This window comes from Salmo trutta, chromosome 23 (assembly GCF_901001165.1).
Source record: "Salmo trutta chromosome 23, fSalTru1.1, whole genome shotgun sequence".
NCBI classification, from domain to species: domain Eukaryota; kingdom Metazoa; phylum Chordata; class Actinopteri; order Salmoniformes; family Salmonidae; genus Salmo; species Salmo trutta.
Window position 1 is genome coordinate 18024881 of NC_042979.1, and position 23639 is coordinate 18048519.

Sequence of the window (23639 nt, forward strand, 5' to 3'; positions counted from 1 at the left end):
CACCTATAAGTCTTTGCTAGGTAAAGCCTAGCACGCGCTCCAGCAGGCATATTGCACTGGTCATCCCCAAAGCCAACACTTAAAAAAAAAAATCTTTATTTAACTAGGCAAGTCAGTAAAGAACAGATTCTTATTTTCAATGACGGCCTAGGAACAGTGGATTAACTGCCTTGTTCAGGGGCAGAACGACAGATTATTATTATTTAATTTTTTTACCTTGTCAGCTCGGGGATTCGATCTTGCAACCTTTCGGTTACTAGTCTAAAGCTTTAACCACTAGGCTACCTGCCACCCCAATTCTCTGCTGCCATTGACTGGAACAAATTGCAAATTTAAATTAAAAAAAAAAAAAAAAAAAAAAAAAAAAAAAAAAATCACTGAAGCTGGAGTCTTATATCTCCCTCTCTAACTTTAAGCATCAGCTGTCAGAGCAGCTTACCGATCACTGTACCTTTACACAGCCAATCCGTAAATAGCACACCTAACTACCTCATCCCCATAATATTAATACCCTCTTGCTCTTTGCACCCCAGTATCTCTACTTGCACATCATCATCTGCACATCTATCATTCCAGTATTAATGCTAAATTGTAATTATTTTGCCTCTATGGCCTATTTATTGCCTACCTCCCTACATTTGCACACACTGCACATAGATTTTTTCTATTTTTCTTTTCTATTGTGTTATTGACTGAACGTTTGTTTACGTGCCACTCTGTGGTGTTGTTTTTGTCGCACTGCTTTGCTTCATCTTGGCCAGGTCGCAGTTGTAAATGAGAACTTGTTCTCAACTGGCTTACCTGGTTAAATAAATACAAAATAAACCTCCCCTGCTGTTAGAGCTAGATTCACCTCAATAACCAGGATCTGTGAAGTTGTTTTGCTCATATTGAAACTGGGCAAAGGGCTGCTGATCCTACGTCAGTTGGAAGTACACCTAGCATTGTGAGCAATACTTCTCCATTCAACTCCAAATATAGCCCCTCGTGACCTTTTACAAGCACTGTGTCTTATCTGAGCTGGCCAGATGTCGGCTCAGCCCACCACCGCCAGCCTGCCTGCCTGGGAGGCCTGCTTATGGGGGAGTTACTGTGGAGGAGGGGGCAATCATTCACCTGTTTAAATAGAAGGCACACGTATGTATGCACACACGCCACTATCACCTGTGGATCTGTGCATCTACGCAACGTTTAAATATCATGCACATACACACGCAAACTAGTTGAACAGCACACCAAGACCCTTTTCACAAAAAAAAAAAAAGTCTACACTGTCTCCTGGAGCTGCCCATGTTAGAACGGTCCAACCTTTCATCTGAAGTTGTGGAAGACCATCGTCCAATAACTACCAAAAGCTATATTTGTTTATTTTGTAAGCGACTTTGAGATGCTCATTGTAATGAAAGGCACAATATAAAAAATATATATAAACACAACATGTAAAGGGTTGGTCCCATGTTTCATGAGATGAAATAAAAGATCCCAGAAATGTTCCATATGCACAAAAATATTATTTTTCTCAAATTGACCACAAATTTGTTTACATCCATTAGTGAGCATTTCTCCTTTGCCAAGATAATTCATCCACCTGACAGGTGTCATATCAATAAGTTTAAATAGCATGATCACAGGTGCACCTTGTGCTGGGGACAATAAAAGGCCACTCTAAAATGTGCAGTTTTATCACACAACACAGATGCCTCAAGTTGAGGGAGCATGCAATTGGCATACTGACTGCAGGAATGTCCACCAGAGCTGTTGCCAGAGAATTTAATGTTAATTTCTCTACCATAAGCTGCCTCCGTCGTTTTTGAGAATTTGGCAGTACGTCCAAACGGCCTCACAACCGCAGACCACGTGTAACCACACCAGCCCAGGACCTCCACATACGGCTTCGTCTGAGGGGGTGCTTCGAAGTATTTCTGTCTGTAATAAAGCCCTTTTGTGGGGAAAAACTAATTCTGATTGGCTGGGCCTGGCTCCCAAGTGGCCCATCCATGGCTGCAACCTTGCCCAGTCATGTGAAATCCATAGATTAGGGTCTAATTTATTTATTTCAATTAACTGATTTCCTTATATGAATTGTAACTTATTAAAATCTATTATTAGTCCAACAGATGGACTCTTCTACTGTTGGAACTGTTCTTGAAGTCTCTCTTTTGTTATGTCAATGTCAGGCATGAAACAATTACGGAGGAAAACAAGCAAAATGTTAATTGCCTATTTGGAAAACACCCACAGGTCAATAAGGACGTTGTAAAATGTTAACAGACGTTGCTTCTGTAATTACTGTACTTCAGATAACGGGAACCGTTAACAAACAAGGACAAAGGTGAATGAATTTATAAAAAGGACAAAGGTGATTTTTCATTGATTATTCATCAATCCATAAACATAAAAAAAAGAGATCATCCTCAAGTTGGTAATAATTGAGACAGTATCTAAACCATGGCTCTCCAACCCTGTTCGTGGAGAGCTACCGTCCTGTAGGTTATCAAGCTCAACTGATTCTAATAATTAGCTGGTTGGTAAGCTGAATCAGGTTATAGTAACTGGAGCGAAAACCTACAGGAGGGTAGCTCTCCAGGAAAGCTGGAAAGCCCTGATCTAAACCATTTTCTCGTTAAGTAAAATAAGACGGGATGAAAGAAAAGGAGAGGAGGCTGTAGAGTAGACTCACGGCTGTGGCTTTGAGCCAGCCCATGGACTTGTCGGTGACCCTGACAGCGTCGGTCTCTGTGGGCTCAAACATGATGTTTCCCAGAGAAAGGATCCCTGCTAGAATAGTCATCATGTCTACCTTCTCCTGATGACACAACATATACAGTATATATGTCAGTCCATATGTCAGTCAATCAATCAATCAAATCAATTGGTTAATCAGCTTATTCATCAACCCATTCGTGTATCAGTCAATCAACCAATTAGTCGAACATTAAAGTACATTCAGATGTTCTACTCATGGAGAAAATGTGAAATCCCAGCCCATGGCAATACGGACAATATGAGTTTGCTTTTAATACTATAAGAGGATGAGAAGTCTTACCTGTTCCTCAAATCCGACCATGTCCATGGCGTTACACACCTCACTGTACTTCTCCCCCCATTTCCTTACTATGTCCTCCGAGCCGTACCGCCCATTCAGATACCTGACAGACACATAGCCACAGGAACACATTTATACTGATCTGATGGGTGAGCACATAACTACGTTCAGATACCTGACAGACACATAGCCACAGGAACACATTTATACTGATCTGATGGGTGAGCACATAACTACCTTCAGATACCTGACAGACACAGCCACAGGAACACATTTATACTGATCTGATGGGTGAGCACATAACTACCTTCAGATACCTGACAGACACATAGCCACAGGAACACATTTATACTGATCTGATGGGTGAGCACATAACTACCTTCAGATACCTGACAGACACATAGCCACAGGAACACATTTATACTGATCTGATGGGTGAGCACATAACTACCTTCAGATACCTGACAGACACAGCCACAGGAACACATTTATACAGATCTGATGGGTGAGCACATAACTACACACACATAGGCTTCATATGAAGGAATGAGGGCAAATACATTATGCATATCTGATAGACAAACACTGAGGCTTCTACATTGGTGCACTGTATTGTAAAGGCTGTATAACATAGTAGGGCACCCACTATCGTAGGGCACAACAACTGCATTGTATGGTAGGCCTCTACAAACACCACATTGTTTGAATACCTAGCATTTCACTCCAGGCCTGTTCAACTGTCAAGAAGAAGAAGTAGTAGTTAAATATAAGTAGCATATACATACTGTACAACACTGAGAACTATGTGGTCGCTACTTGTATAAGCCATGAGAACCAAAAAAGACAGGAATATTAGACCTAGATAGCAGAGTTTCAAAACTAACACCTTGGTTTATGCCAGGAAAAATAATGAATTACTTACACACCTAGGTACAGCTGGAAACTGTGATAAGAAAGTGACAAGAAGAAAATACGGAATATTGTATCATATTATATGGGTTATTACAGGAAGATAGTCAGCTTAATCAGCTTGGGCTCCCGAGTGGCGCAGCGGTCTAAGGCACTGCATCTCAGTGCTAGAGGCATCACTACAGACCCTGGTTAAATTCCAGGCTGTATCACAACCGGCCGCGATTAGGAGTCCCATGGGGCGGCGCACAATTGGCCCAGCCTTGCCTGGGTTAGTGTTTGGCCGGGCTAGGCCGTCATTGTAAATAAGAATTTGTTCTTAACTGACTTGTCTAGCTAAATAAAGCTTGAATAAAAAAAATTAGGTCAGTATCTCACCCTGCTGAGAACATTACAGTAAGATGACATCACGGCTATTAGTGGTTATAGAGAGTGTGTGAACTATGACACCTTGATGACAGTGTGGTATTTTTCAACTGATTCCCAGACCACACCCACTGTATGCTACCTGTTGAGGAAACGTTGCAGAGTGATGACATCACAGTGGGACCCACCTGTACTGCGTGGGGTCCAGGAGTCCATACATGTCTTTGTCGTCCGGGGAGATGCCCGCCAGCATGCAGTAGAAGATATGGAAGTTCCTCTCGCCCTCATCCTGGTGGACCACACGAGACTTCTCCAGGAGGTACTCGTTGATCTTAGCTCCTTTGACTGTTAGATCACAGCACCATAACAATGTTACAACATATTACACGCTAAAATAAGTCGTGTTGCATCTAAATGTCTTTGTCGTATCAAAGTAATCATCACGTAATTCACAGGAAATACTTTCTCTCGCAAGTGTATAAATAAACTAATTTTAACATAAGCACACACCAATAGATGATTAAAAACCGTCACACACATACACACACACACACCTGAGGAGTTGTGGAAGCGCAGCTGAATATACTTCCCGAAGCGACTGCTGTTGTCATTCATCACAGTCTGGGCATTGCCAAAGGCCTCCAGCAGAGGATTCACCTAGAAATATCATACAGTACAAGATTAGTACAGCTCCAGAACTTACATGATAGTGATCCTAAATGGGGCCAGGAGTTTGCCGTGACCAAGCCCTAATCATAAAGACAGATTCTTGACATCCATTTGTAACCTTCCATGAGCCAGCGACAGCACTAGAGTAATTCACTAGCCGTGTGTCTGACGACATTACATCAGAGGAGAACAGCTGTCACATGAGGCTAGGCATCAAAACATACTGAGGGTTTATTATCTGATACACAGGGGAGAATTAAAACATTGTGGTCTGGACGCAATACAATATGAAATTCATGACCAGTGTCTCTCGTTTCTTTACTAGAAACAACCTTTAAGGTAAAGGCTGTGTTAATATGAAACCACAATACCAGAGCAGCAACATCAAGAGTTCACCACTCTGCACGGAGGACATGAATACCCAAGACAAAGGTCATTGGGAAATTCATTATATCTGACACCTCAGGAGAATAGAGGAAGTGGAAGTTGAAAGTAGAAGACAATACATGCTCTTATTCAGGGACAAACAGCAGGCTCATTGTAGCTGTCTCCTTTAACTCGATATTACAAGTCATGTCAGTGTGTTGAAATCTAACAGGCCATTGGAATTGATGTGTTGGTGAGGACTTAACGTTAACAGTAAACATACCGAAGAATGCAGTAAGAGCACTAGACTTGTTTTTTCGACAATATTGTAAAACAAATTGTAATGCAACCAATGTCCTAGCTGGCTGTCCCCACACAGAGGATCGCATGCTGAGATATGAGTTGTTTTTTCAAACCAGTGGCAAATCAATGACACAGGACATCCTCTCAACATACAGTATGTCACCCTTATAACTTCACTTCTAAATGCTCACTTCCTCCATTCCTTCAATTACACGGCCAACTGTTGAGAAAAGTCAGAGGGTAGAAACTCTACCATATTTGGATCAGTCAAGTGAGATTGTAAATACCATTTACTTGTCCCAGGGAGCACCTTTATAAAACATGGTGTGAACAGTGAGTTCTGAAAAATAGTTTGTATAATTTGCATTATGCATGTTTATTTGGACTCGGTGAACCTAAGTTAGTCTCAAACTCATCAGAAGAACGCAAGAGAACAGCAGGAGGAAATGGAAGATGTAAAAGTTTGGAAAATGTTGTTTTGACTGTTGGAAGTCTCTGTGCTCCCTAGACTTCTCATAGTTGGTTCAAGCTCCAGATTTGCTTGAACTTCCAATTCTCCCTGCTCTGCTCAGCAGACACACACAATTGTGTGGCATAGAGAAAGTCGTGACTTTGAATATGTGGCCATGTCTGGCAAAGCATATTTCCATTCTTACTGTATGTTGTCTAGTATTGGTCAGTTAAACTACATTTTCCACTCTTCCAAAAAAGTATAGAATACTAGAGAAAACATGCATCTGCAACACTTTTGTGTAAGAGAATAAGTAGTGAATGTACATGGACCTAGTACTACAGAATACTGACTTAAGAAATACTGTACAAGATAATCAACTCCATATCTACTCTAATCACATCCATACTGTATGTACCCTTGAATAACGTTAGTGTAATATACAGTTTGGTCAAACACAGGCTCTCTCTGAACCCTAGCTCATAGCCAAGGAGCCAGCCAATCACTCCCACCAAGTCCCAGTGATACAATTCCTTAGAAAGGCTGGCAGAATTTCCCACACTTCCAAGAATTGTCCTCAAGAACATCGGTCTCATCCCATCTCCTCTCCTCTCCCACAGAGAGCTTCTCGAGCCAAGAGAGAGGAGAGACCAAAGAAAGACATCGGTCACGTCTGTTTGTTTACCATTATACTCATCACAGTCCGGACGCCAAGAATATGTAACACAAAGGGGAGAAAAGTAATTTCATTTGTTTCCAAAATGGTGGGAAGGAAGTTTCTCTTGGGTTGTGGCAGAAAACCAGAAACATGGTTTCATCACCAGAAACATGACCAATTAGTGAAAAAAATATCAGAATTGGGCAGCCTGTGTGAACGTAGCCTTAGGGCCAACAATAGGCAACCGGAGACTAGTGCCTACGTGAGGTGTGCAATGAACTGAGGTCTATGCTAATTGGCTAATTTCCCAAGTGTGGGTCTCTGCATAGTGCGCTCTGTTTGTTGGAACAGAAGGGTGAACACTGGGACTCAGGTAATCTAACCTGTTCAAGATTATTATACCCTCTAGAACACACACAAACGTCTTTATCACTGCTACAGCCTCTGACTAAACAGGCAGGCCTATGATAATACATAAAAAACTTTTTTTTTATGCAAACATTACATGTCATTGTTTCTCTCCCATAAAAGCCACGTCAACCTGAAGGTGGGACCGTAAAAGAACAAAGTAGGACGATAAATGGCCCGTGTTCCACTGAATGACTCACATAAACGGCTGACTCACAGACGTTGGAATGAGCAGGTCACGAGTCCCCGGCCAACCCTATATTTAACTGCACACAGAGATGAGCATCAAGGTGGTGATGTCATCAAGGTGTGATCACACATCCTTCATGTGCCAGTGCTACGGTTGCTGCATACAAGTTGACAAACTGGATCAGTGTTTGGGGCAACCTCATCCAACGCCCATTCAGCTATGCATGAGGCAATAAGAATGTTCCATTCCATGTTCATTTAAATTGAGGTATGAAAGCAAGCCTGAGGTGTGGTAGAAGGGTTGTGTCGAAATCAGTCTACTCTGTTAGCTGCAGTATCGGTCTCCCATATCTGCAGCACCCAACCCAATTGTTATTACTGTTGTTATTTGTCTGATATACACTGAGCATACAAAACATTAACATGACAACTCAAATCGTATTAGTCACATGTGCCGAATACAACAGGTGTAGACCTTACAGTGAAATGTTTACTTACGAGCCCCTAACCAATAATGCAGTTTAAAAAAAATAATATGCATACTTAATAAAAGTAACAAGTAATTAAATAGCAGCAGTAAAATAACAATAGTGAGACTATATACAGGGGGGGTACCGGTAGAGTCAATGTGCGGGGGCACCGGTTAGTTGAGGTAATATGAACATGTGGGTAGAGTTATTAAAGTAACCACGCATAGATGATAACAGAGCGTAGCAGCGGCGTAAAGGGGGGGGGGGGGTCTGGGTAGCCATTTGATTAGGTGTCAAGGAGTGTTATGGCTTGGGGCAGAAGCTGTTTAGAAGCCTCTTGGACCGACACTTAGCGCACCGGTACCGCTTGCCATGTGGTAGCAGAGAGAACAGTCTATCAACTAGGGTGGCTGGAATCTTTGACAATTTTAGGGCCTTTCTCTGACACCACCTGGTATAGAGGTCCTGGATGGCTGGGAGCTTGGCCCCAGTGACGTACTGGGCCACTATCCTCTGTAGTGCCTTGCGGTCGGAGGCCGAGCACTTGCCATACCAGGCAGTGATGCAACCAGTCAGGATGCTCTCGATGGTGCAGCTGTAGAACCTTTTGAGGATCTGAGGACCCATGCCAAATCTTTTCAGTCTCCTGAAGGGGAATAGGTTTTGTCGTGCCCTCTTCACGACTGTCTTGGTGTGCTTGGACCATGTTAGTTTGTTGGTGATGTGGACACCAAGGAACTTGAAGCTCTCAACCTGCTCCACTGCAGCCCCGTCGATGAGATTGGGGGCGTGCTCGGTCCTCTTTTTCCAGTAGTCCACAATCATCTCCTTTGTCTTGATCACGTTGAGGGAGAGGTTGTTGTCCTGACACCACACGGCCAGGTCTCAGACCTCCTCCCTAAAGGCTGTCTCATCGTTGTCGGTGATCAGGCATAACACTGTTGTGTCATCGGCAAACTTAATGATGGTGTTGGAGTCGTGCAGTCATGAGTAAACAGGGAGTACAGGAGGGGGCTGAGCACACACTCCTGAGGGGCCCCTGTGTTGAGGATCAGCATGGCGGATGCGTTGCTACCTACCCTTACTACCTGGGGGCGGCCCGTCAGGAAGTCCAGGATCCAGTTGCAGAGGGAGGTGTTTAGTCACAGAATCCTTAGCTTAGTGATGAGCTTTGAGGGCACTATGGTGTTGAACGCTGAGCTGTAGTCAATGAATAGCATCACATAGGTGTTCCTTTTGTCCAGCTGGGAGAGGGCAGTGTGGAGTGCAATAGAGATTGCATCATCTGTGCATCGGTTGGGTCGGTATGCAAATTGGAGTGGGTCTTGGGTTTCTGGGATAATGGTGTTGATGTGAGCCATGACCAGCCTTTCAAAGCACTTCATGGCTACAGACATGAGTGCTACGGGTTGGTAGTCATTTAATCTTAGTGTTCTTGGGCACAGGCATAGACTGATCAGGTGAATCCAGGTAAAAGCTATGATCCCTTATTGAAATCGCTTGCTAAATCCACTTTAAAATCAGTGTAGATGAAGGGGAGGAGACAGGTCAAAAAGCCTTGAGACATGGATTGTGTAAGTGTGCCATTCAGAGTGAATGGGCGAGACAAAATATTTAAGTGCCATTGAACAGGGTATGATAGTAGGTGCCAGGTGCAACGGTTTGTGTCAAGAACTCCAACGCTGCTGGGTTTTTCACGCTAAATAGTTTCCCGTGTGTATCAAGAAGGGTCCACCATCCAAAGGACATCCAGCCAACTTGACAACTGTGGGAAGCATTGAAGACAACATGGGCCAGCATCCCTGTGGGCAACTCAATATTAGGAAGTTGTTCCTAATGTTTGCTATACTCAGTGTAAGTGAGCATTATTATAGATATAATAGAGCTCTAGCTTACTGGCAATATATATGTTGCTCCATGTTAACATTAGATAATAACAAATGTCTTTCTTGACATATATTGGGGTAGGTATGAGGTCCTACCTGTAATATCTGTTGCTCCAGCTGAGAGTTGGCTCTGCACAGCTCCATGATCTGTCTGAGCAGCAGCTTTGTGCTCTCCGTCTTTCCTGCTCCACTCTCCCCACTATGGTCACAGTAAGAGAGTCCATTATAAATAACTGGCAGTGTATCATTTGAGTTATGTAGTACGGCTGTAGTATGACATTGAATATAGACATGATCAATTTCTCAAATGTAAAGAGCTTTTTTTTTCTATGTATTGCCATCATACACAGACTACCAAGATGGTGCGCTCCACTAATATTGGCATGCTTGGTAAATATGAGCAAAACGGGCTGTGATTTTCTTATTATTATTGTTTATCCTCTTGGTCTTTCATTCAAAATATTCACAAAACTCAAACATTTATGTAAAGTAAAATAATGTAAAAAATTTTAGAAAACTAATATTTTTCTCAAATATATATGTGTGCTACAACTATTGGCACCCCTTCATTCAATACTTTGTGCAACCTCCCTTTGCCAAGATAACATCTCTGAGTCTTCTCCTATAATGAGTAACGAGGTTGGAGAACATATGGCAAGGAATCTGAGACCATTCCTCCATACAGAATCTCTCCAGATCCTTCAAATTCTAAGATTTCCCGCTTGTGGACTCTACTCTTCAGCTCATCCCTCAGGTTTTCTATGGGGTTTAGGACAGGGGACTGGGATGGCCATGGCAAAACCTTGATTCTGTGGTCAGTTAACAATTTGTGTGTTGATTTGAGGTGTACTTTGGATCATTGTCCTGCTGGAAGATCCAACCACAGCCCAGCTTAAGCTTCCTAGCAGAGGCAGTCAGGTTTTGATTTAATATCTGCTGGTACTTGATAGAGTCCATGATACCATGTATCCTAACAAGTTGTCCAGGGCCTTTGGAAGAAACAGGCCCACAACAACAAAGACCCACCACCATACTTCAGTGAGGATGTGGTCATTTTCTGCATGGATTTCTTTCTGTCCATACCAGACCCACCTCTGGTGTTTGTTTCCAAAAAGCTCAATTTTGGCTTCATCTGACCATAGAACTTGGTCCCATTGAAAGTTTCAGTAACGTTTGGCAAACTGTAAGCACTTGAGTTTGTTGTTTGATGACAGCAAAGGTTTTTTTTATTGCAACCCTCCCAAAAAACTTGTGGTTATGTAGGCGTCGTCTAATCGTAGTTTTGGAGACTTTCTGACACCAAGACCCAACTAACATCTGCAATTCTCCAGCTGTGATGCTTGGAGATTTTTTGGCCACTAACCATCCTCCTCACTGTGCGTGGGGACAATATAGACACACGTCCTCTTCCTGGCCGATTGTTAACATCTCCAGTTGCTTTAAACTTCTTAATTATTGCCCCGATACTGGAATTTGCTCATATTTACAAAGTGTGCCAATATTAGTGGAGGGCACTGTATACCATTTGAACACTGACTGTAAGATTAATTTGGCACAGATAACACAATATCAGCTCAGAACGTCATCCTACCTTTTCGGGTTTCTAGTGACCAAGAAATAGAAAGACATTTGGCAGCCAAATTGCAGGAGCTTGATATGTCTCTACCAAATTGATAAGCTGTACACATGAGTCAGTACTTGAAAACCAGTGCAGGGTTTTGCATGAGCAATAGGACTTGCAAATGTGCATGTGCTGCTGATAGTGCCTTCACTGTATGTAGTCTACACTCTGTTGATGCCACCATGCTGCTTCCTGCCAAGGGGAGAAAGCCAAGCATGGCCTAGGGCTTTTGTGATAAGCTCTGATTGCAAATGGCATTTTACTAATGGATGTTTTTAAGCCTTTTTTCATTTAAATGCTGGGCATGTTTCCACGACATCATCGCTGGCTGTTTATCCAGTATACACTCAGTCTTGACTTTCTGCCTGATGTTTGCTTCAGAACTCTACATTCCCCAACTGCAAGCCCAAGAACTGCATTCATAGTTCAAAATCCTGGGAGAACTGATAATGCCTGGCTGTTGAATGAATTTCTTCCTTATCCCCATTTACAGAGTCTAGACTCCATTGCAACTCTTTAGCATGTTTATTGGCCTCCAATGAAGCAAGATAAACACCCATGTCATAAAATAGATATATTACCTATGAGACGTACATTCCCTTTGTCTGACCCTTTCTCATTGTTAAAAATAGAGATGTTATTTACATGCTAATGTGTGGGTATACCTATGCATTTAGGTGGGTGTTCTCTCCCTATCATTGTATAAGTCATGGTACAGTAAGTTGTCAATCACATTCTTTCCTTGTTACCGCAAGCAACTATTGGCCTTATTCAGCCCCTCCCACCCTGACCGGCTCATTCATCAGTGACAACCATCATTCAACCACTGCGGAGGCTGCTGGTAGGCATGTGCTTGAAAAAACAAAACGGCCAAATACTGTACAACCAACAACCGCATGGATGAGGAAAAGTACACAAGTCCTTCCAATCTTGCATTCATGTATTTATATAAGCACCCCTCTTTCCAGATGGATCCACAAGCTTCCATGGATGTGAAACAGAGCAACATCTCACTTTTATTGTAGGTTCTATATGGTTTCAACAAAAGCTTATCCATCAACCTGTCACGCTCAACAGTTTCCTGTGTGTATCAAGAATAGTCCACCACCCAACGGACATCCTGCCAACTGGACAACTGTGGGAAGCATTGGCGTCAACATGGGCCAGCATCCTTGTCGAACGCTTGACACCTTGCAGAGTCCTTGCCCCGACAAATTGAGGCTGTACTGATGACAAAAGAGGGTGCAAGAAAGGTTTTCCTAATGATATGTACACTCAGTGTACATCCTGTAGATGTCTGCAATACTAGTTATGCAATTTCAAGCACATTTTATCTTAGAGGAAAGGGAAAAAACGTGGCTCTTGACAAACGTTAAAGATGAAACATTAACATGAAGGTTGCATATGTTTCACTTTCATGGAAATGACTAAGTGTTTGAAATTACAGTATTAAAATCCCTACACCTACATTTAAAAAACAGGGAGACGCTGACTAGAATGATTGACAGGACTACATTACAGTTAAACTCCTTAACTTCTGCTAAACATATTGAGGAGAACCTCCCTCATGATAAACAAGTTTACTGTAGGTTTATGCCGGGGCAGACCCAGTGTAAATTCATTCCTTAGGGAGTAATCCATATTACTGTAGTGGAAACCTCTGTAGCTTGATACCGAAGGCTGCAGTGATCTGACCATGCTCCATTGCTATAGTGGTATTGTAATTATGGATCCCAAATCTGCTCAAAAATCTTTTTCCCTAGATTGTTTTGTGATAACTACAGAAATCTAGGATACCACATATAACCCCCTCTCCTCAGGAGTCCTAAGAAAAACAGAGGGGATTTGCAGGGAGAGGGAGAGAAAAAAAAGAAAAAGGAGTGATGTGAAAGATAACTCCAGAAAGGATGGCTGCCGTTTGATTGGCTCTTAGCCAACAGTGATATTTTTTAATTTTTGCATTGTTTGTAAGTTATTTTGTACATAATGTTGCTGCTGCTGTCTCTTATGACCGAAAAGAGCTTCTGGACATCAGAACAGCAATTAATCAGCTCGAATTGGATGAAGAATTTTTCTTTAATGAGTCGGACAGGAAGGATATACTCCAAACACCCGAACAAGGCCCTCATCCCCGTCATTCGCTGGAGAAAGAAACTGAGATTTCACAGAAGGAGATCGGGGTGAGGATCAGGCGACGAGTGGCTAATCTGCTTTTGCCATTCATACTATTAGCTAATAAATGGGACGAACTGAAAGCACGTATATCCTACCAACAAGATATTACAGTTTGTAATGTCCCACGTTTCACCGAGTCGTGGCTGAACGACGACTATTAATATCATACAGCTGGCATGTTATACACTCTAATGGCAGTATAGAACTGCAGCCTCTGGTAAGTCCCAGGGCGGTGAACTATGTATATTTGTAAACAACGGTTGGTGCACGATACAAGGAAGTCTCGAGGTTTTGCTCGCCTGAGGTAGAGCATATCATGATAAGCTATAGACCACACCATCTACCTAGAGAGTTTTCATCTGTATTTTTGGTAGCTGTCTACATACCACCACAGACCGATGCTGGCACTAAAACCGCACTCAATGAGCTGTATACCGCCATAAGCAAAAAGGAAAATGTTCATCCAGAGGCGGCACTCCTAGAGGCCAGAGACTTTAATGTAGGGAAACTTAAATCAGTTTTACCTAATTTCTATCAGCATGTTAAATGTGCAACCAGAGGGAATTTTTTTGAAAAAAAAAATTTAAAAAAAAAGGAAAAAAAAAAAAAAAAAAAAAAAAAAAAATTAAAAAACACTCTTTGAAGCACCAGTGACTCGGTCTATAAAAAAAGTGGTCAGATGAAGCAGATGCTAAATTACAGGACTGTTTTGCTAGCACAGACTGAAATATGTTCCGGGATTCTTCCGATGGCATTGAAGACCACATCACATCAGTCACTGGCTTCATCAATAAGTGCATCGATGACGTCGTCCCCAAAGTGACTGTACATACATACCCCAACCAGAAGCCATGGATTACAGGCAACAGTCGCACTGAGCTAAAGGGCAGAGCTTCCGCTTTCAAGGAGCCGGACTCTAACCCGAAAGCTTATAAGAAATCCCACTATGCCCTCCGATGAACCATCAAACAGGAAAAGTGTCAATACAGGGCTAAGATCGAATCGCACTACACAGGCTCCGACGCTCATCAGATGTGGGCTATTACAGACAAAGGGAAGCACAGCCGGGAGCTGCCCAGTGATACGAGCCTTCCAGATGAGCTAAATAACTTCTATGCTTGCTTCGAGGTAAGTAACACGAAAACATGCATGAGAATATCAGCTGTTCCGGACGACTGTGTATTCACGCTATCCGCAGCCGATGTGAGTAAGACCTTCAAACAGGTCAACATTCACAAGGCTGCAGGGCCAGACGGATTACCAGGACGTGTACTGCGAGCATGCACTGACCAACTGGCAAGTGTCTTCACTGACATTTTCAACCTCTCCCTGTCGGAGTCTGTAATACCAACATGTTTCAAGCAGACCACCATAGTCCCTGTGCCCAAGAACACTAACGTAACATACCTAAATGACTACCAACCTGTAGCACTCACGTCTGTAGCCATGAAATGCTTTGAAAGGCTGGTCATGGCTCACATCAACAGCATTATCCCAGAAACCCTAAACCCACTCCAATTTGCATACTGACCCAACAAATCCACAAATGTCGCAATCTCTATTGCACGCCACACTTTCACACCTGGACAAAAGGAACACCTATGTAAGAATGCTATTCATTGACTACAGCTCAGCGTTCAACACCATAGTGCCCTCAAAGCTCATCAATAAGCTAAGGATCCTGTGACTAAACACCTCCCTCTGCAACTGGATCCTGGACTTCCTGACGGGCCGTCCCCAGGTAGTAAGGGTAGGTAACAACACGTCCGCCACGCTGATCTTCAACACGGTTGCCCCTCAGGGGTGCGTGCTCAGTCCCCTCCTGTGCTCCCTGTTCACTCATGACTGCACGACTCCAACACCATCATTAAGTTTGCTGATGACAACAGTGGTAGGCCTGATCATCAACAACTATGAGACAGCCTAACCTTTCCTTCAATGTGATCAAGACAAAAGGACATGATTGTGTAAAGGAGGACCGAGCAAGCCCCCATTCTCATCAACGGGGCTGTAGTGGAGCAGGTTGAGAACTTCAAGTTCCTTGGCATCCACATCACCAACAAACTAACATGGTCCAAGCACACCAAGACAGTAGTGAAGTGGGCATGACAAAACCTATTCCCCCTCAGGAGACTGAGAAGAATTGGCATGGGTCCTCAGATCCTCAAAAGGTTTTACAGCTGCACCATCGAGAGCATCCTGACTGGTTGCATCACTGCCTGGTATGGCAACTTCTCGGCCTCCAAACGCAAGGCACTACAGAGGTTAATGCCTACGGCCCAGTACATCACCGGGGCCAAGCTTCCTGCCATCCAGGACCTCTATACCAGGCGGTGTCAGAAGACGGCCCTAAAAATGTCAAAGACTCCAGCCACCCGAGTCATAGACTCTTCTCTCAGCTACTGTAAGGCAAGCGGTACCGGAGCACCAAGTCTAGGTCCAACAGCCTTCTAAACAGCTTCTACCCCCAAGCCATAATACTCCTGAACAGCTAATCAAATGGCTAAACAGACCCCTCCCTCTTTTACACCGCTGCTAATCTCTGTTATCATCTATGCATAGTCACTTTAATAACTCTATCTACAGTTGAAGTCAGAAGTTTAGATTCACTTAGGTTGGAGTCATTAAAACTCGTTTTTCAACCACTCCACAAATTTCTTGTTCACAAGCTATAGTTTTGGAAAGTCGGTTAGGACATCTACTTTGTGCATGACAAGTCATTTTTCCAACAATTGTTTACAGACAGATTATTTCACTGTATCACAATTCCAGTGGGTCAGAAGTTTACATACACTAAGTTGACTGTGCCTTTAAACAGCTTGGAAAATTCCAGAAATTGTCATAGCTTTAGGTTTTAATAGGCTAATTGACATTATTTGAGTCAATTGGAGGTGTACCTGTGGATGTATTTCAAGGCCTACCTTCAAACTCAGTGCCTCTTTGCTTGACATCATGGGAAAATCAAAAGAAATCAGCCAAGACCTCAGGAAAAAAAATGGTATACCTCCACAAGTCTGGTTCATCCTTGGGAGCAATTTCCAAAGACCTGAAGGTACCACGTTCATATGTACAAACAATAGTACGCAAGTATAAACACCATGGGACCACCCAGCCGTCATACCGCTCAGGAAGGAGACGCGTTCTGTCTCCTAGAGATGAACGTACTTTGCTGCGAAAAATGCAAATCAATCCCAGAGCAGCAGCAAAGGACCTTGAAAAGAGGCTGGAGGAAACAGGTACAAAAGTATCTATATCCACAGTAAAACGAGTCCTATAAAAACAACATAACCTGGCCGCTCAGCAAGGAAGAAGCCACTGCTCCAAAACCACCATAAAAAAAAGCCAGACTACGGTTAGCAACTGCACATGGGGACCAAGGTCATACTTTTGGAGAAATGTCGTCTGGTCTGATGAAACAAAAATAGAACCATTTGGCCATAATGTTTGGAGGACAAAGGGGGAAGTTTGCAAGCCGAAGAACACCATCCCAACTGTGAAGCACGGGGGTGGCAGCATCATGTTGTGTGGGTGCCTTGCTGCAGGAGGGACTGGTGCACTTCACAAAATAGATGGCATCATGAGGAAAAATTATGTGGATATATTGAAGTAACTTCCTGACTGATGGCTAGATGTTGAAAGCTTGGTCGCAAATGGGTCTTCCAAATGGACAATGACCCCAAGCATACTTCCAAAGTTGTGGCAAAACGGCTTAAGGACAACAAAGTCAAGGTATTTGGAGTGGTCATCACAAAGCCCTGACCTTAATCCTATAGAAAATGTGGGAGAAGAACTGAAAAAGCATCTGCGAGCAAGGAGGCCTACAAACCTGACTCAGTTACACCAGCTCTGTCAGGAGGAAATGTGCCAAAATTCACCCAACTTATTGTGGGAAGCTTGTGGAAGGGTACCCGAAGCGTTTGACCCAAGTTTAAATTGTTTAAGGCAACGCTACCAAATTGAGTGTATGTAAACTTCTGACCCACTGGGAATGTGATGAAAGAAATAAAAGCTGAAATAAATAATTCTCTCCTATTATTCTGACATTTCACATTCTTAAAATAAAGTGGTGAACCTATCTGACCTTAGACAGGGAATTTGTACTAGGATTAAATGTCAGGAATTGTGAAAAACTGAGTTTAAATGTATTTGGCCAAGGTGTAAGTAAACTTCCGACTTCAACTGTACACATTACCTCAATTACCTCGACACCGGTGCCCCAGCACATTGACTCTGTATATAGCCCCGCTATTGTTTTTTACTGCTGCTCTTTAATGATTTGTTATTCTCATCTCTTACTTTTTTTGGGGCATTTTCTTAAAACTGCATTGTTGGTTAAGGGCGTGTAAGTAAGTATTTCACGGACTACACCTGTTGTATTCGGCGCATATGCCAAATAACATTTTATTTTAATAACAGAAATACAATATTTAAACAGTGAGGAGAAAAAGTATTTGATCCCCTGCTGATTTTGCACATTTGCCCACTGACAAAGAAATGATCAGTCTATAATTTTAATGGTAGGTTTATTTGAACAGTGAGAAACAGAATAACAACAAAAAAATCCTGAAAAAACACATTTTAACTGAGCCACACGGGTCCCGTGTGGCTCAGTTGGTAGAGCATGGTGTTTGCAACGCCAGGGTTGTTGGTTCGATTCCCACGGGAGACCAGTACGGGGGGGAAAAATGAAATGTATGCATTCACTACTGTAAGTCGCTCTGGATAAGAGCGTCTGCTAAATGACTAAAATGTAATGAGGGAAATAAGTATTTGACCCCCTCTCAATCAGAATGATTTCTGGCTCCCAGGTGTCTTTTATACAGGTAATGAGCTGAGATTAGGAGCACACTCTTAAAGGGAGTGCTCCTAATCTCAGCTTGTTACCTGTATAAGACACCTGTCCACAGAAGCAATCAATCAGATTCCAAACTCTCAACCATGGCCAAGACCAAAGAGCTCTCCAAGGATGTCAGGGACAAGATTGTAGACCTACACAAGGCTGGAATGGGCTACAAGACCATCGCCAAGCAGCTTGGTGAGAATGTGACAACAGTTGGTGCGATTATTCGCAAATGGAAGAAACACAAAAGAACTGTCAATCTCCCTCAGCCTGGGGCTCCATGCAAGATCTCACCTCGTGGAGTTGCAATGATCATGAGAATGGTGAGGAATCAGCCCAGAACTACACAGGAGGATCTTGTCAATGATCTCAAGGTAGCTGGGACCAGTCACCAAGAAAACAATTGGCAACACACTGCGCCGTGAAGGACTGAAATCCTGCAGCGCCCGCAAGGTCCCACTGCTCAAGAAAGCACATATACATGCCCGTCTGAAGTTTGCCAATGAACATTGAATGATTCAGAGGACAACTGGGTGAAAGTGTTGTGGTCAGATGAGACCAAAATGGAGCTCTTTGGCATCAACTCAACGTGTTTGGAGGAGGAGGAATGCTGCCTATGACCCCAAGAACACCATCCCCACCGTCAAACATGGAGGTGGAAACATTATGCTTTGGGGGTGTTTTTCTCCTAAGGGGACAGGACAATTTCACCGCATATAAAGGGACGATGGACAGGGCCATATACCGTCAAATCTTGGGTGAGAACCTCCTTCCCTCAGCCAGGGCATTGAAAATGGGTCGTGGATGGGTATTCCAGCATGACAATGACCCAAAACACACGGCCAAGGCAACAAAGGAGTGGCTCAAGAAGAAGTACATTAAGGTCCTGGAGTAGCCTAGCCAGTCTCCAGACCTTAATCCCATAGAAAATCTGTGGAGTGAGCTGAAGGTTCGAGTTGCCAAACGTCAGCCTCGAAACCTTAATGACTTGGAGAAAATCTGCAAAAGGAGTGGGACAAAATCCCTCCTGAGATGTGTACAAACCTGGTGGCCAACTACAAGAAACATCTGACCTCTGATTGCCAACAAGGGTTTTGCCACCAAGTACTAAGTCATGTTTTGCAGAGGGGTCAAATACTTATTTCCCTCATTAAAATGCAAATCAATTTATAACATTTTTGACATGGGTTTTTCTGGATTTTTGTTGTTGTTATTCTGTCTCTCACTGTTCAAATAAGTCTATAATTTTAATGGTAGGTTTATCATTTCTTTGTCAGTGGGCAAACATACAAAATCAGCAGGGGATCAAATACTTTTTTCCCCTCACTGTCTATACAAAAGTGTGTGGACACCCATTCAAATTTGTGGATTCGGCTATTTCAGCCACACCTGTTGCTGATTGGTGTATAAAATCGAGCACACAGCCATGCAATCTCCACGGAGAAACATTGGCAGTAGATTGTAAAAATATTCAACCCTAGTAAGGCCAAATGTTCATTCCATCCAAAGAATAAATACATTTTCTCCCGGGTAACCCTGTATTTCCCGCCAAAACCGGAAGTTTCATTCAAAAGCATTATAAACCATATAAGTAGGGATTTGATTAGAGCTTTGATCGAAAATTCAAGCCCGATGCCACATGAGCCATATATTAAATATGTTATGACCCCTACATTAAAAAGACATTTAATGAGCCCAAGCAAGGCCAAATGATTGTGCCTTTATCCAATACAATATAGGCTACTGCACATTACAGAAAAACATTAAAGCCCATAGATCTAGCTAGCTACAGTATATCCTCTCTTGGGTAAATAAATGAAATAAATGTGAATTACGCACATCGTTCAAACCATGATAAAGCAGAAGAGAACATGTGATTCAGGTGCAGCACATGCGGCCTACAAAGTTACAACTATTGGCTAGCGATTTTGAAAATATAATAGGCTGAAGCATATAATAGGCTGAAGCATATACATACAGTGCCTTGCGAAAGTATTCGGCCCCCTTGAACTTTTCGACCTTTTGCCACATTTCAGGCTTCAAACATAAAGATATAAAACTGTAATTTTTTGTGAAGAATCAACAACAAGTGGGACACAATTATGAAGTGGAACGAAATTTATTGGATATTTCAAACTTTTTTAACAAATAAAAAACTGAAAAATTGGCCGTGCAAAATTATTCAGCCCCTTTACTTTCAGTGCAGCAAACTCTCTCCAGAAGTTCAGTGAGGATCTCTGAATGATCCAATGTTGACCTAAATGACTAATGATGATAAATAGAATCCACCTGTGTGTAATCAAGTCTCCGTATAAATGCACCTGCTCTGTGATAGTCTCAGAGGTCCGTTTAAAGCGCAGAGAGCATCATGAAGAACAAGGAACACACCAGGCAGGTCCGAGATACTGTTGTGGAGAAGTTTAAAGCCGGATTTGGATACAAAAAGATTTCCCAAGCTTTAAACATCCCAAGGAGCACTGTGCAAGCGATACTATTGAAATGGAAGGAGTATCAGACCACTGCAAATCTACGAAGACCCGGCCGTCCCTCTAAACTTTCAGCTCATACAAGGAGAAGACTGATCAGAGATGCAGCCAAGAGGCCCATGATCACTCTGGATGAACTGCAGAGATCTACAGCTGAGGTGGGAGACTCTGTCCATAGGACAACAATCAGTCGTATACTGCACAAATCTGGCCTCTATGGAAGTGGCAAGAAGAAAGCCATTTCTTCAAGATATCCATAAAAAGTGTTGTTTAAAGTTTGCCACTAGCCACCTGGGAGACACACCAAACATGTGGAAGAAGGTGCTCTGGTCAGATGAAACCAAAATCGAACTTTTGGCAACAATGCAAAACGTTATGTTTGGCGTAAAAGCAACACAGCTCATCACCCTGAACACACCATCCCCACTGTCAAACATGGTGGTGGCAGCATCATGGTTTGGGCCTGATTTTCTTCAGCAGGGGCAGGGAAGATGGTTAAAATTGATGGGAAGATGGATGGAGCCAAATACAGGACCATTCTGGAAGAAAACCTGATGGAGTCTGCAAAAGACCTGAGACTGGGATGGAGATTTGTCTTCCAACAAGACAATGATCCAAAACATAAAGCAAAATCTACAATGGAATGGTTCACAAATAAACATATCCAGGTGTTAGAATGGCCAAGTCAAAGTCCAGACCTGAATCCAATCGAGAATCTGTGGAAAGAACTGAAAACTGCTGTTCACAAACGCTCTCCATCCAACCTCACTGAGCTCGAGCTGTTTTGCAAGGAGGAATGGGCAAAAATTTCAGTCTCTCGATGTGCAAAACTGATAGAGACATACCCCAAGCGACTTACAGCTGTAATCGCAGCAAAAGGTGGCGCTACAAAGTATTAACTTAAGGGGGCTGAATAATTTTGCACGCCCAATTTTTCTGTTTTTTATTTGTTAAAAAAGTTTGAAATATCCAATAAATTTCGTTCCACTTCATGATTGTGTCCCACTTGTTGTTGATTCTTCACAAAAAAATACAGTTTTATATTTTTATGTTTGAAGCCTGAAATGTGGCAAAAGGTCGAAAAGTTCAAGGGGGCCGAATACTTTCGCAAGGCACTGTACACACACACACACACACACACACACACACACACACACACACACACCTTTCATAATATTTCCCCTAATGTTATTAGCCTACCTCTTTCTCTCCATTGTTGCTTCATCACTTCCTCGCTTTCAACAGTTAAATGAAATAAGTTCTGTTGTCCTTATCTTTACCATTAGATGCAGAAGATTGACTTCTCTTCACGAAGATTGAATGGTTATGGGTTTGAATAAATAACTGCTATAGCCTAGTCATTGCGCGTTCACTCTTTCATACTACCTGTGAGTTCTATTTGCTGCTGTATTTAACATTTAGCAAACAAGAGCTTGCGTCCCTCTTCGAATAGTCTATTGGTATAAGAAATGACAAAACAAACATTATGTCCAGCAAGCTATTCTAGTCTAGCTTTTCCTGCATGGGACTCCAAGAGCTAAGGATCATTTAAGGAGAGAGGCCAGCGAAGCACATGTGCATGTGTGATGCGCAAAAGACAGAGGCTAAAATTAGAAGCAGTGGGAGTATTCATAGACAAAGATTTGCAGCCCTACTCAGTGGTTACTGACTCGGGATTTCGTCAACTGATGAAAAAAATTTAACTGCGTTACAATGTCCCTCCCACACACACATTTCAGCAGCGAAGTAATTCCCAAACTTTATGAAACATCACAGAGAGACATTGAAAAGAAATTGACACAGACACCCTATCTTGAACTCTCCACTGATAGTTGGACCTCCAGAGCAACCTCACTGTGACGGTTCACTATGTACTGGATCGGGAGATGAAGAGCTACTTGTTGCAAACTCCTCCCCTGTATGAGAGTCATACAAGTGCACACATAGCTCTAGAATTAATGAATGATGTGACTGAGTGGAAGCTAGAGAGACCAAATATCACATTCCCAGCAACTACAGATAACGCACAAAACATTGAATGCCATACATGAAGCTGATGGGTTTGGGCCCCACATTGGATGTTTTGCACACATCCTGAACCTCGCAGCCAAGAGGGCAGTCTCTCTTAAGGCAGTGTCCCGCCTCCTGGGGAAGGTCAGAAAAGTGGTGACTTTTTTCCCCACAATAGCACCACCGCTCACCAAGTTGACAGTCAACCAAGAGACATTAGATATACCAAATCACAAATGAATCCATGATATGGCAACCCGTTGGAATACCACACGACATGCTGGAACGTTATGTGGAACAGCAACCGGCCATCTACTCTGCTGTATTGGACAAGGCTGTGAAGAAGTCGGTCCAAGATATAACCATGCTGACTGACAGTGAACTGAAGCTGGCAGAAGAACTCATTCAGGAACTCAACCCCCTGCAAAAAATGACAACTCATGAGCAGCGTAACAAGTCCCACCTTAATGATTCTCCCTCTAAAGACAATGATTCTCAAATCCATGGCACCAGGTCCTGAGGACAGTGCAACCATCAGGGAGGCCAAGGCAGCAATCTCTCAGGACTTGGAGAGAAGATACACAGACCCGGAACTTCTAGACTACGTTCACAGAGCTACAGCCCTTGATCCACAGTCGTGGCCAAACGTTTTGAGAATGACACAAATATTACTTTTCAAAGTCTGCTACCTCAGTTTGTATGATGGCAATTTGCATATACTCAGGAATGTTATAAAGAGTGATCAGATGTATTGCAATTAATGCAAAGTCCCTCTTTGCCATGCAA

General features: G+C 42.8%; 1 protein-coding gene across 2 annotated transcripts in view; it reads right to left on the minus strand.

The window, feature by feature from the left end:
• The window catches only part of LOC115159516 (myosin-IIIb), a 57112-nt gene that overhangs the window by 27934 nt on the left and 5539 nt on the right, over positions 1 to 23639 (minus strand). Inside the window, exons 4-8 of one of the 2 annotated variants that reach the window (XM_029709310.1) lie at positions 9818 to 9920; positions 4876 to 4978; positions 4510 to 4666; positions 3047 to 3149; positions 2681 to 2806 (exon numbers count right to left, since the gene is read on the minus strand). In XM_029709310.1, coding sequence (XP_029565170.1) covers positions 2681 to 2806; positions 3047 to 3149; positions 4510 to 4666; positions 4876 to 4978; positions 9818 to 9920 — 592 coding nt within the window. The remainder of the gene's footprint in view (positions 1 to 2680; positions 2807 to 3046; positions 3150 to 4509; positions 4667 to 4875; positions 4979 to 9817; positions 9921 to 23639) is intronic. The other variant, XM_029709311.1, reaches the window with a different exon arrangement.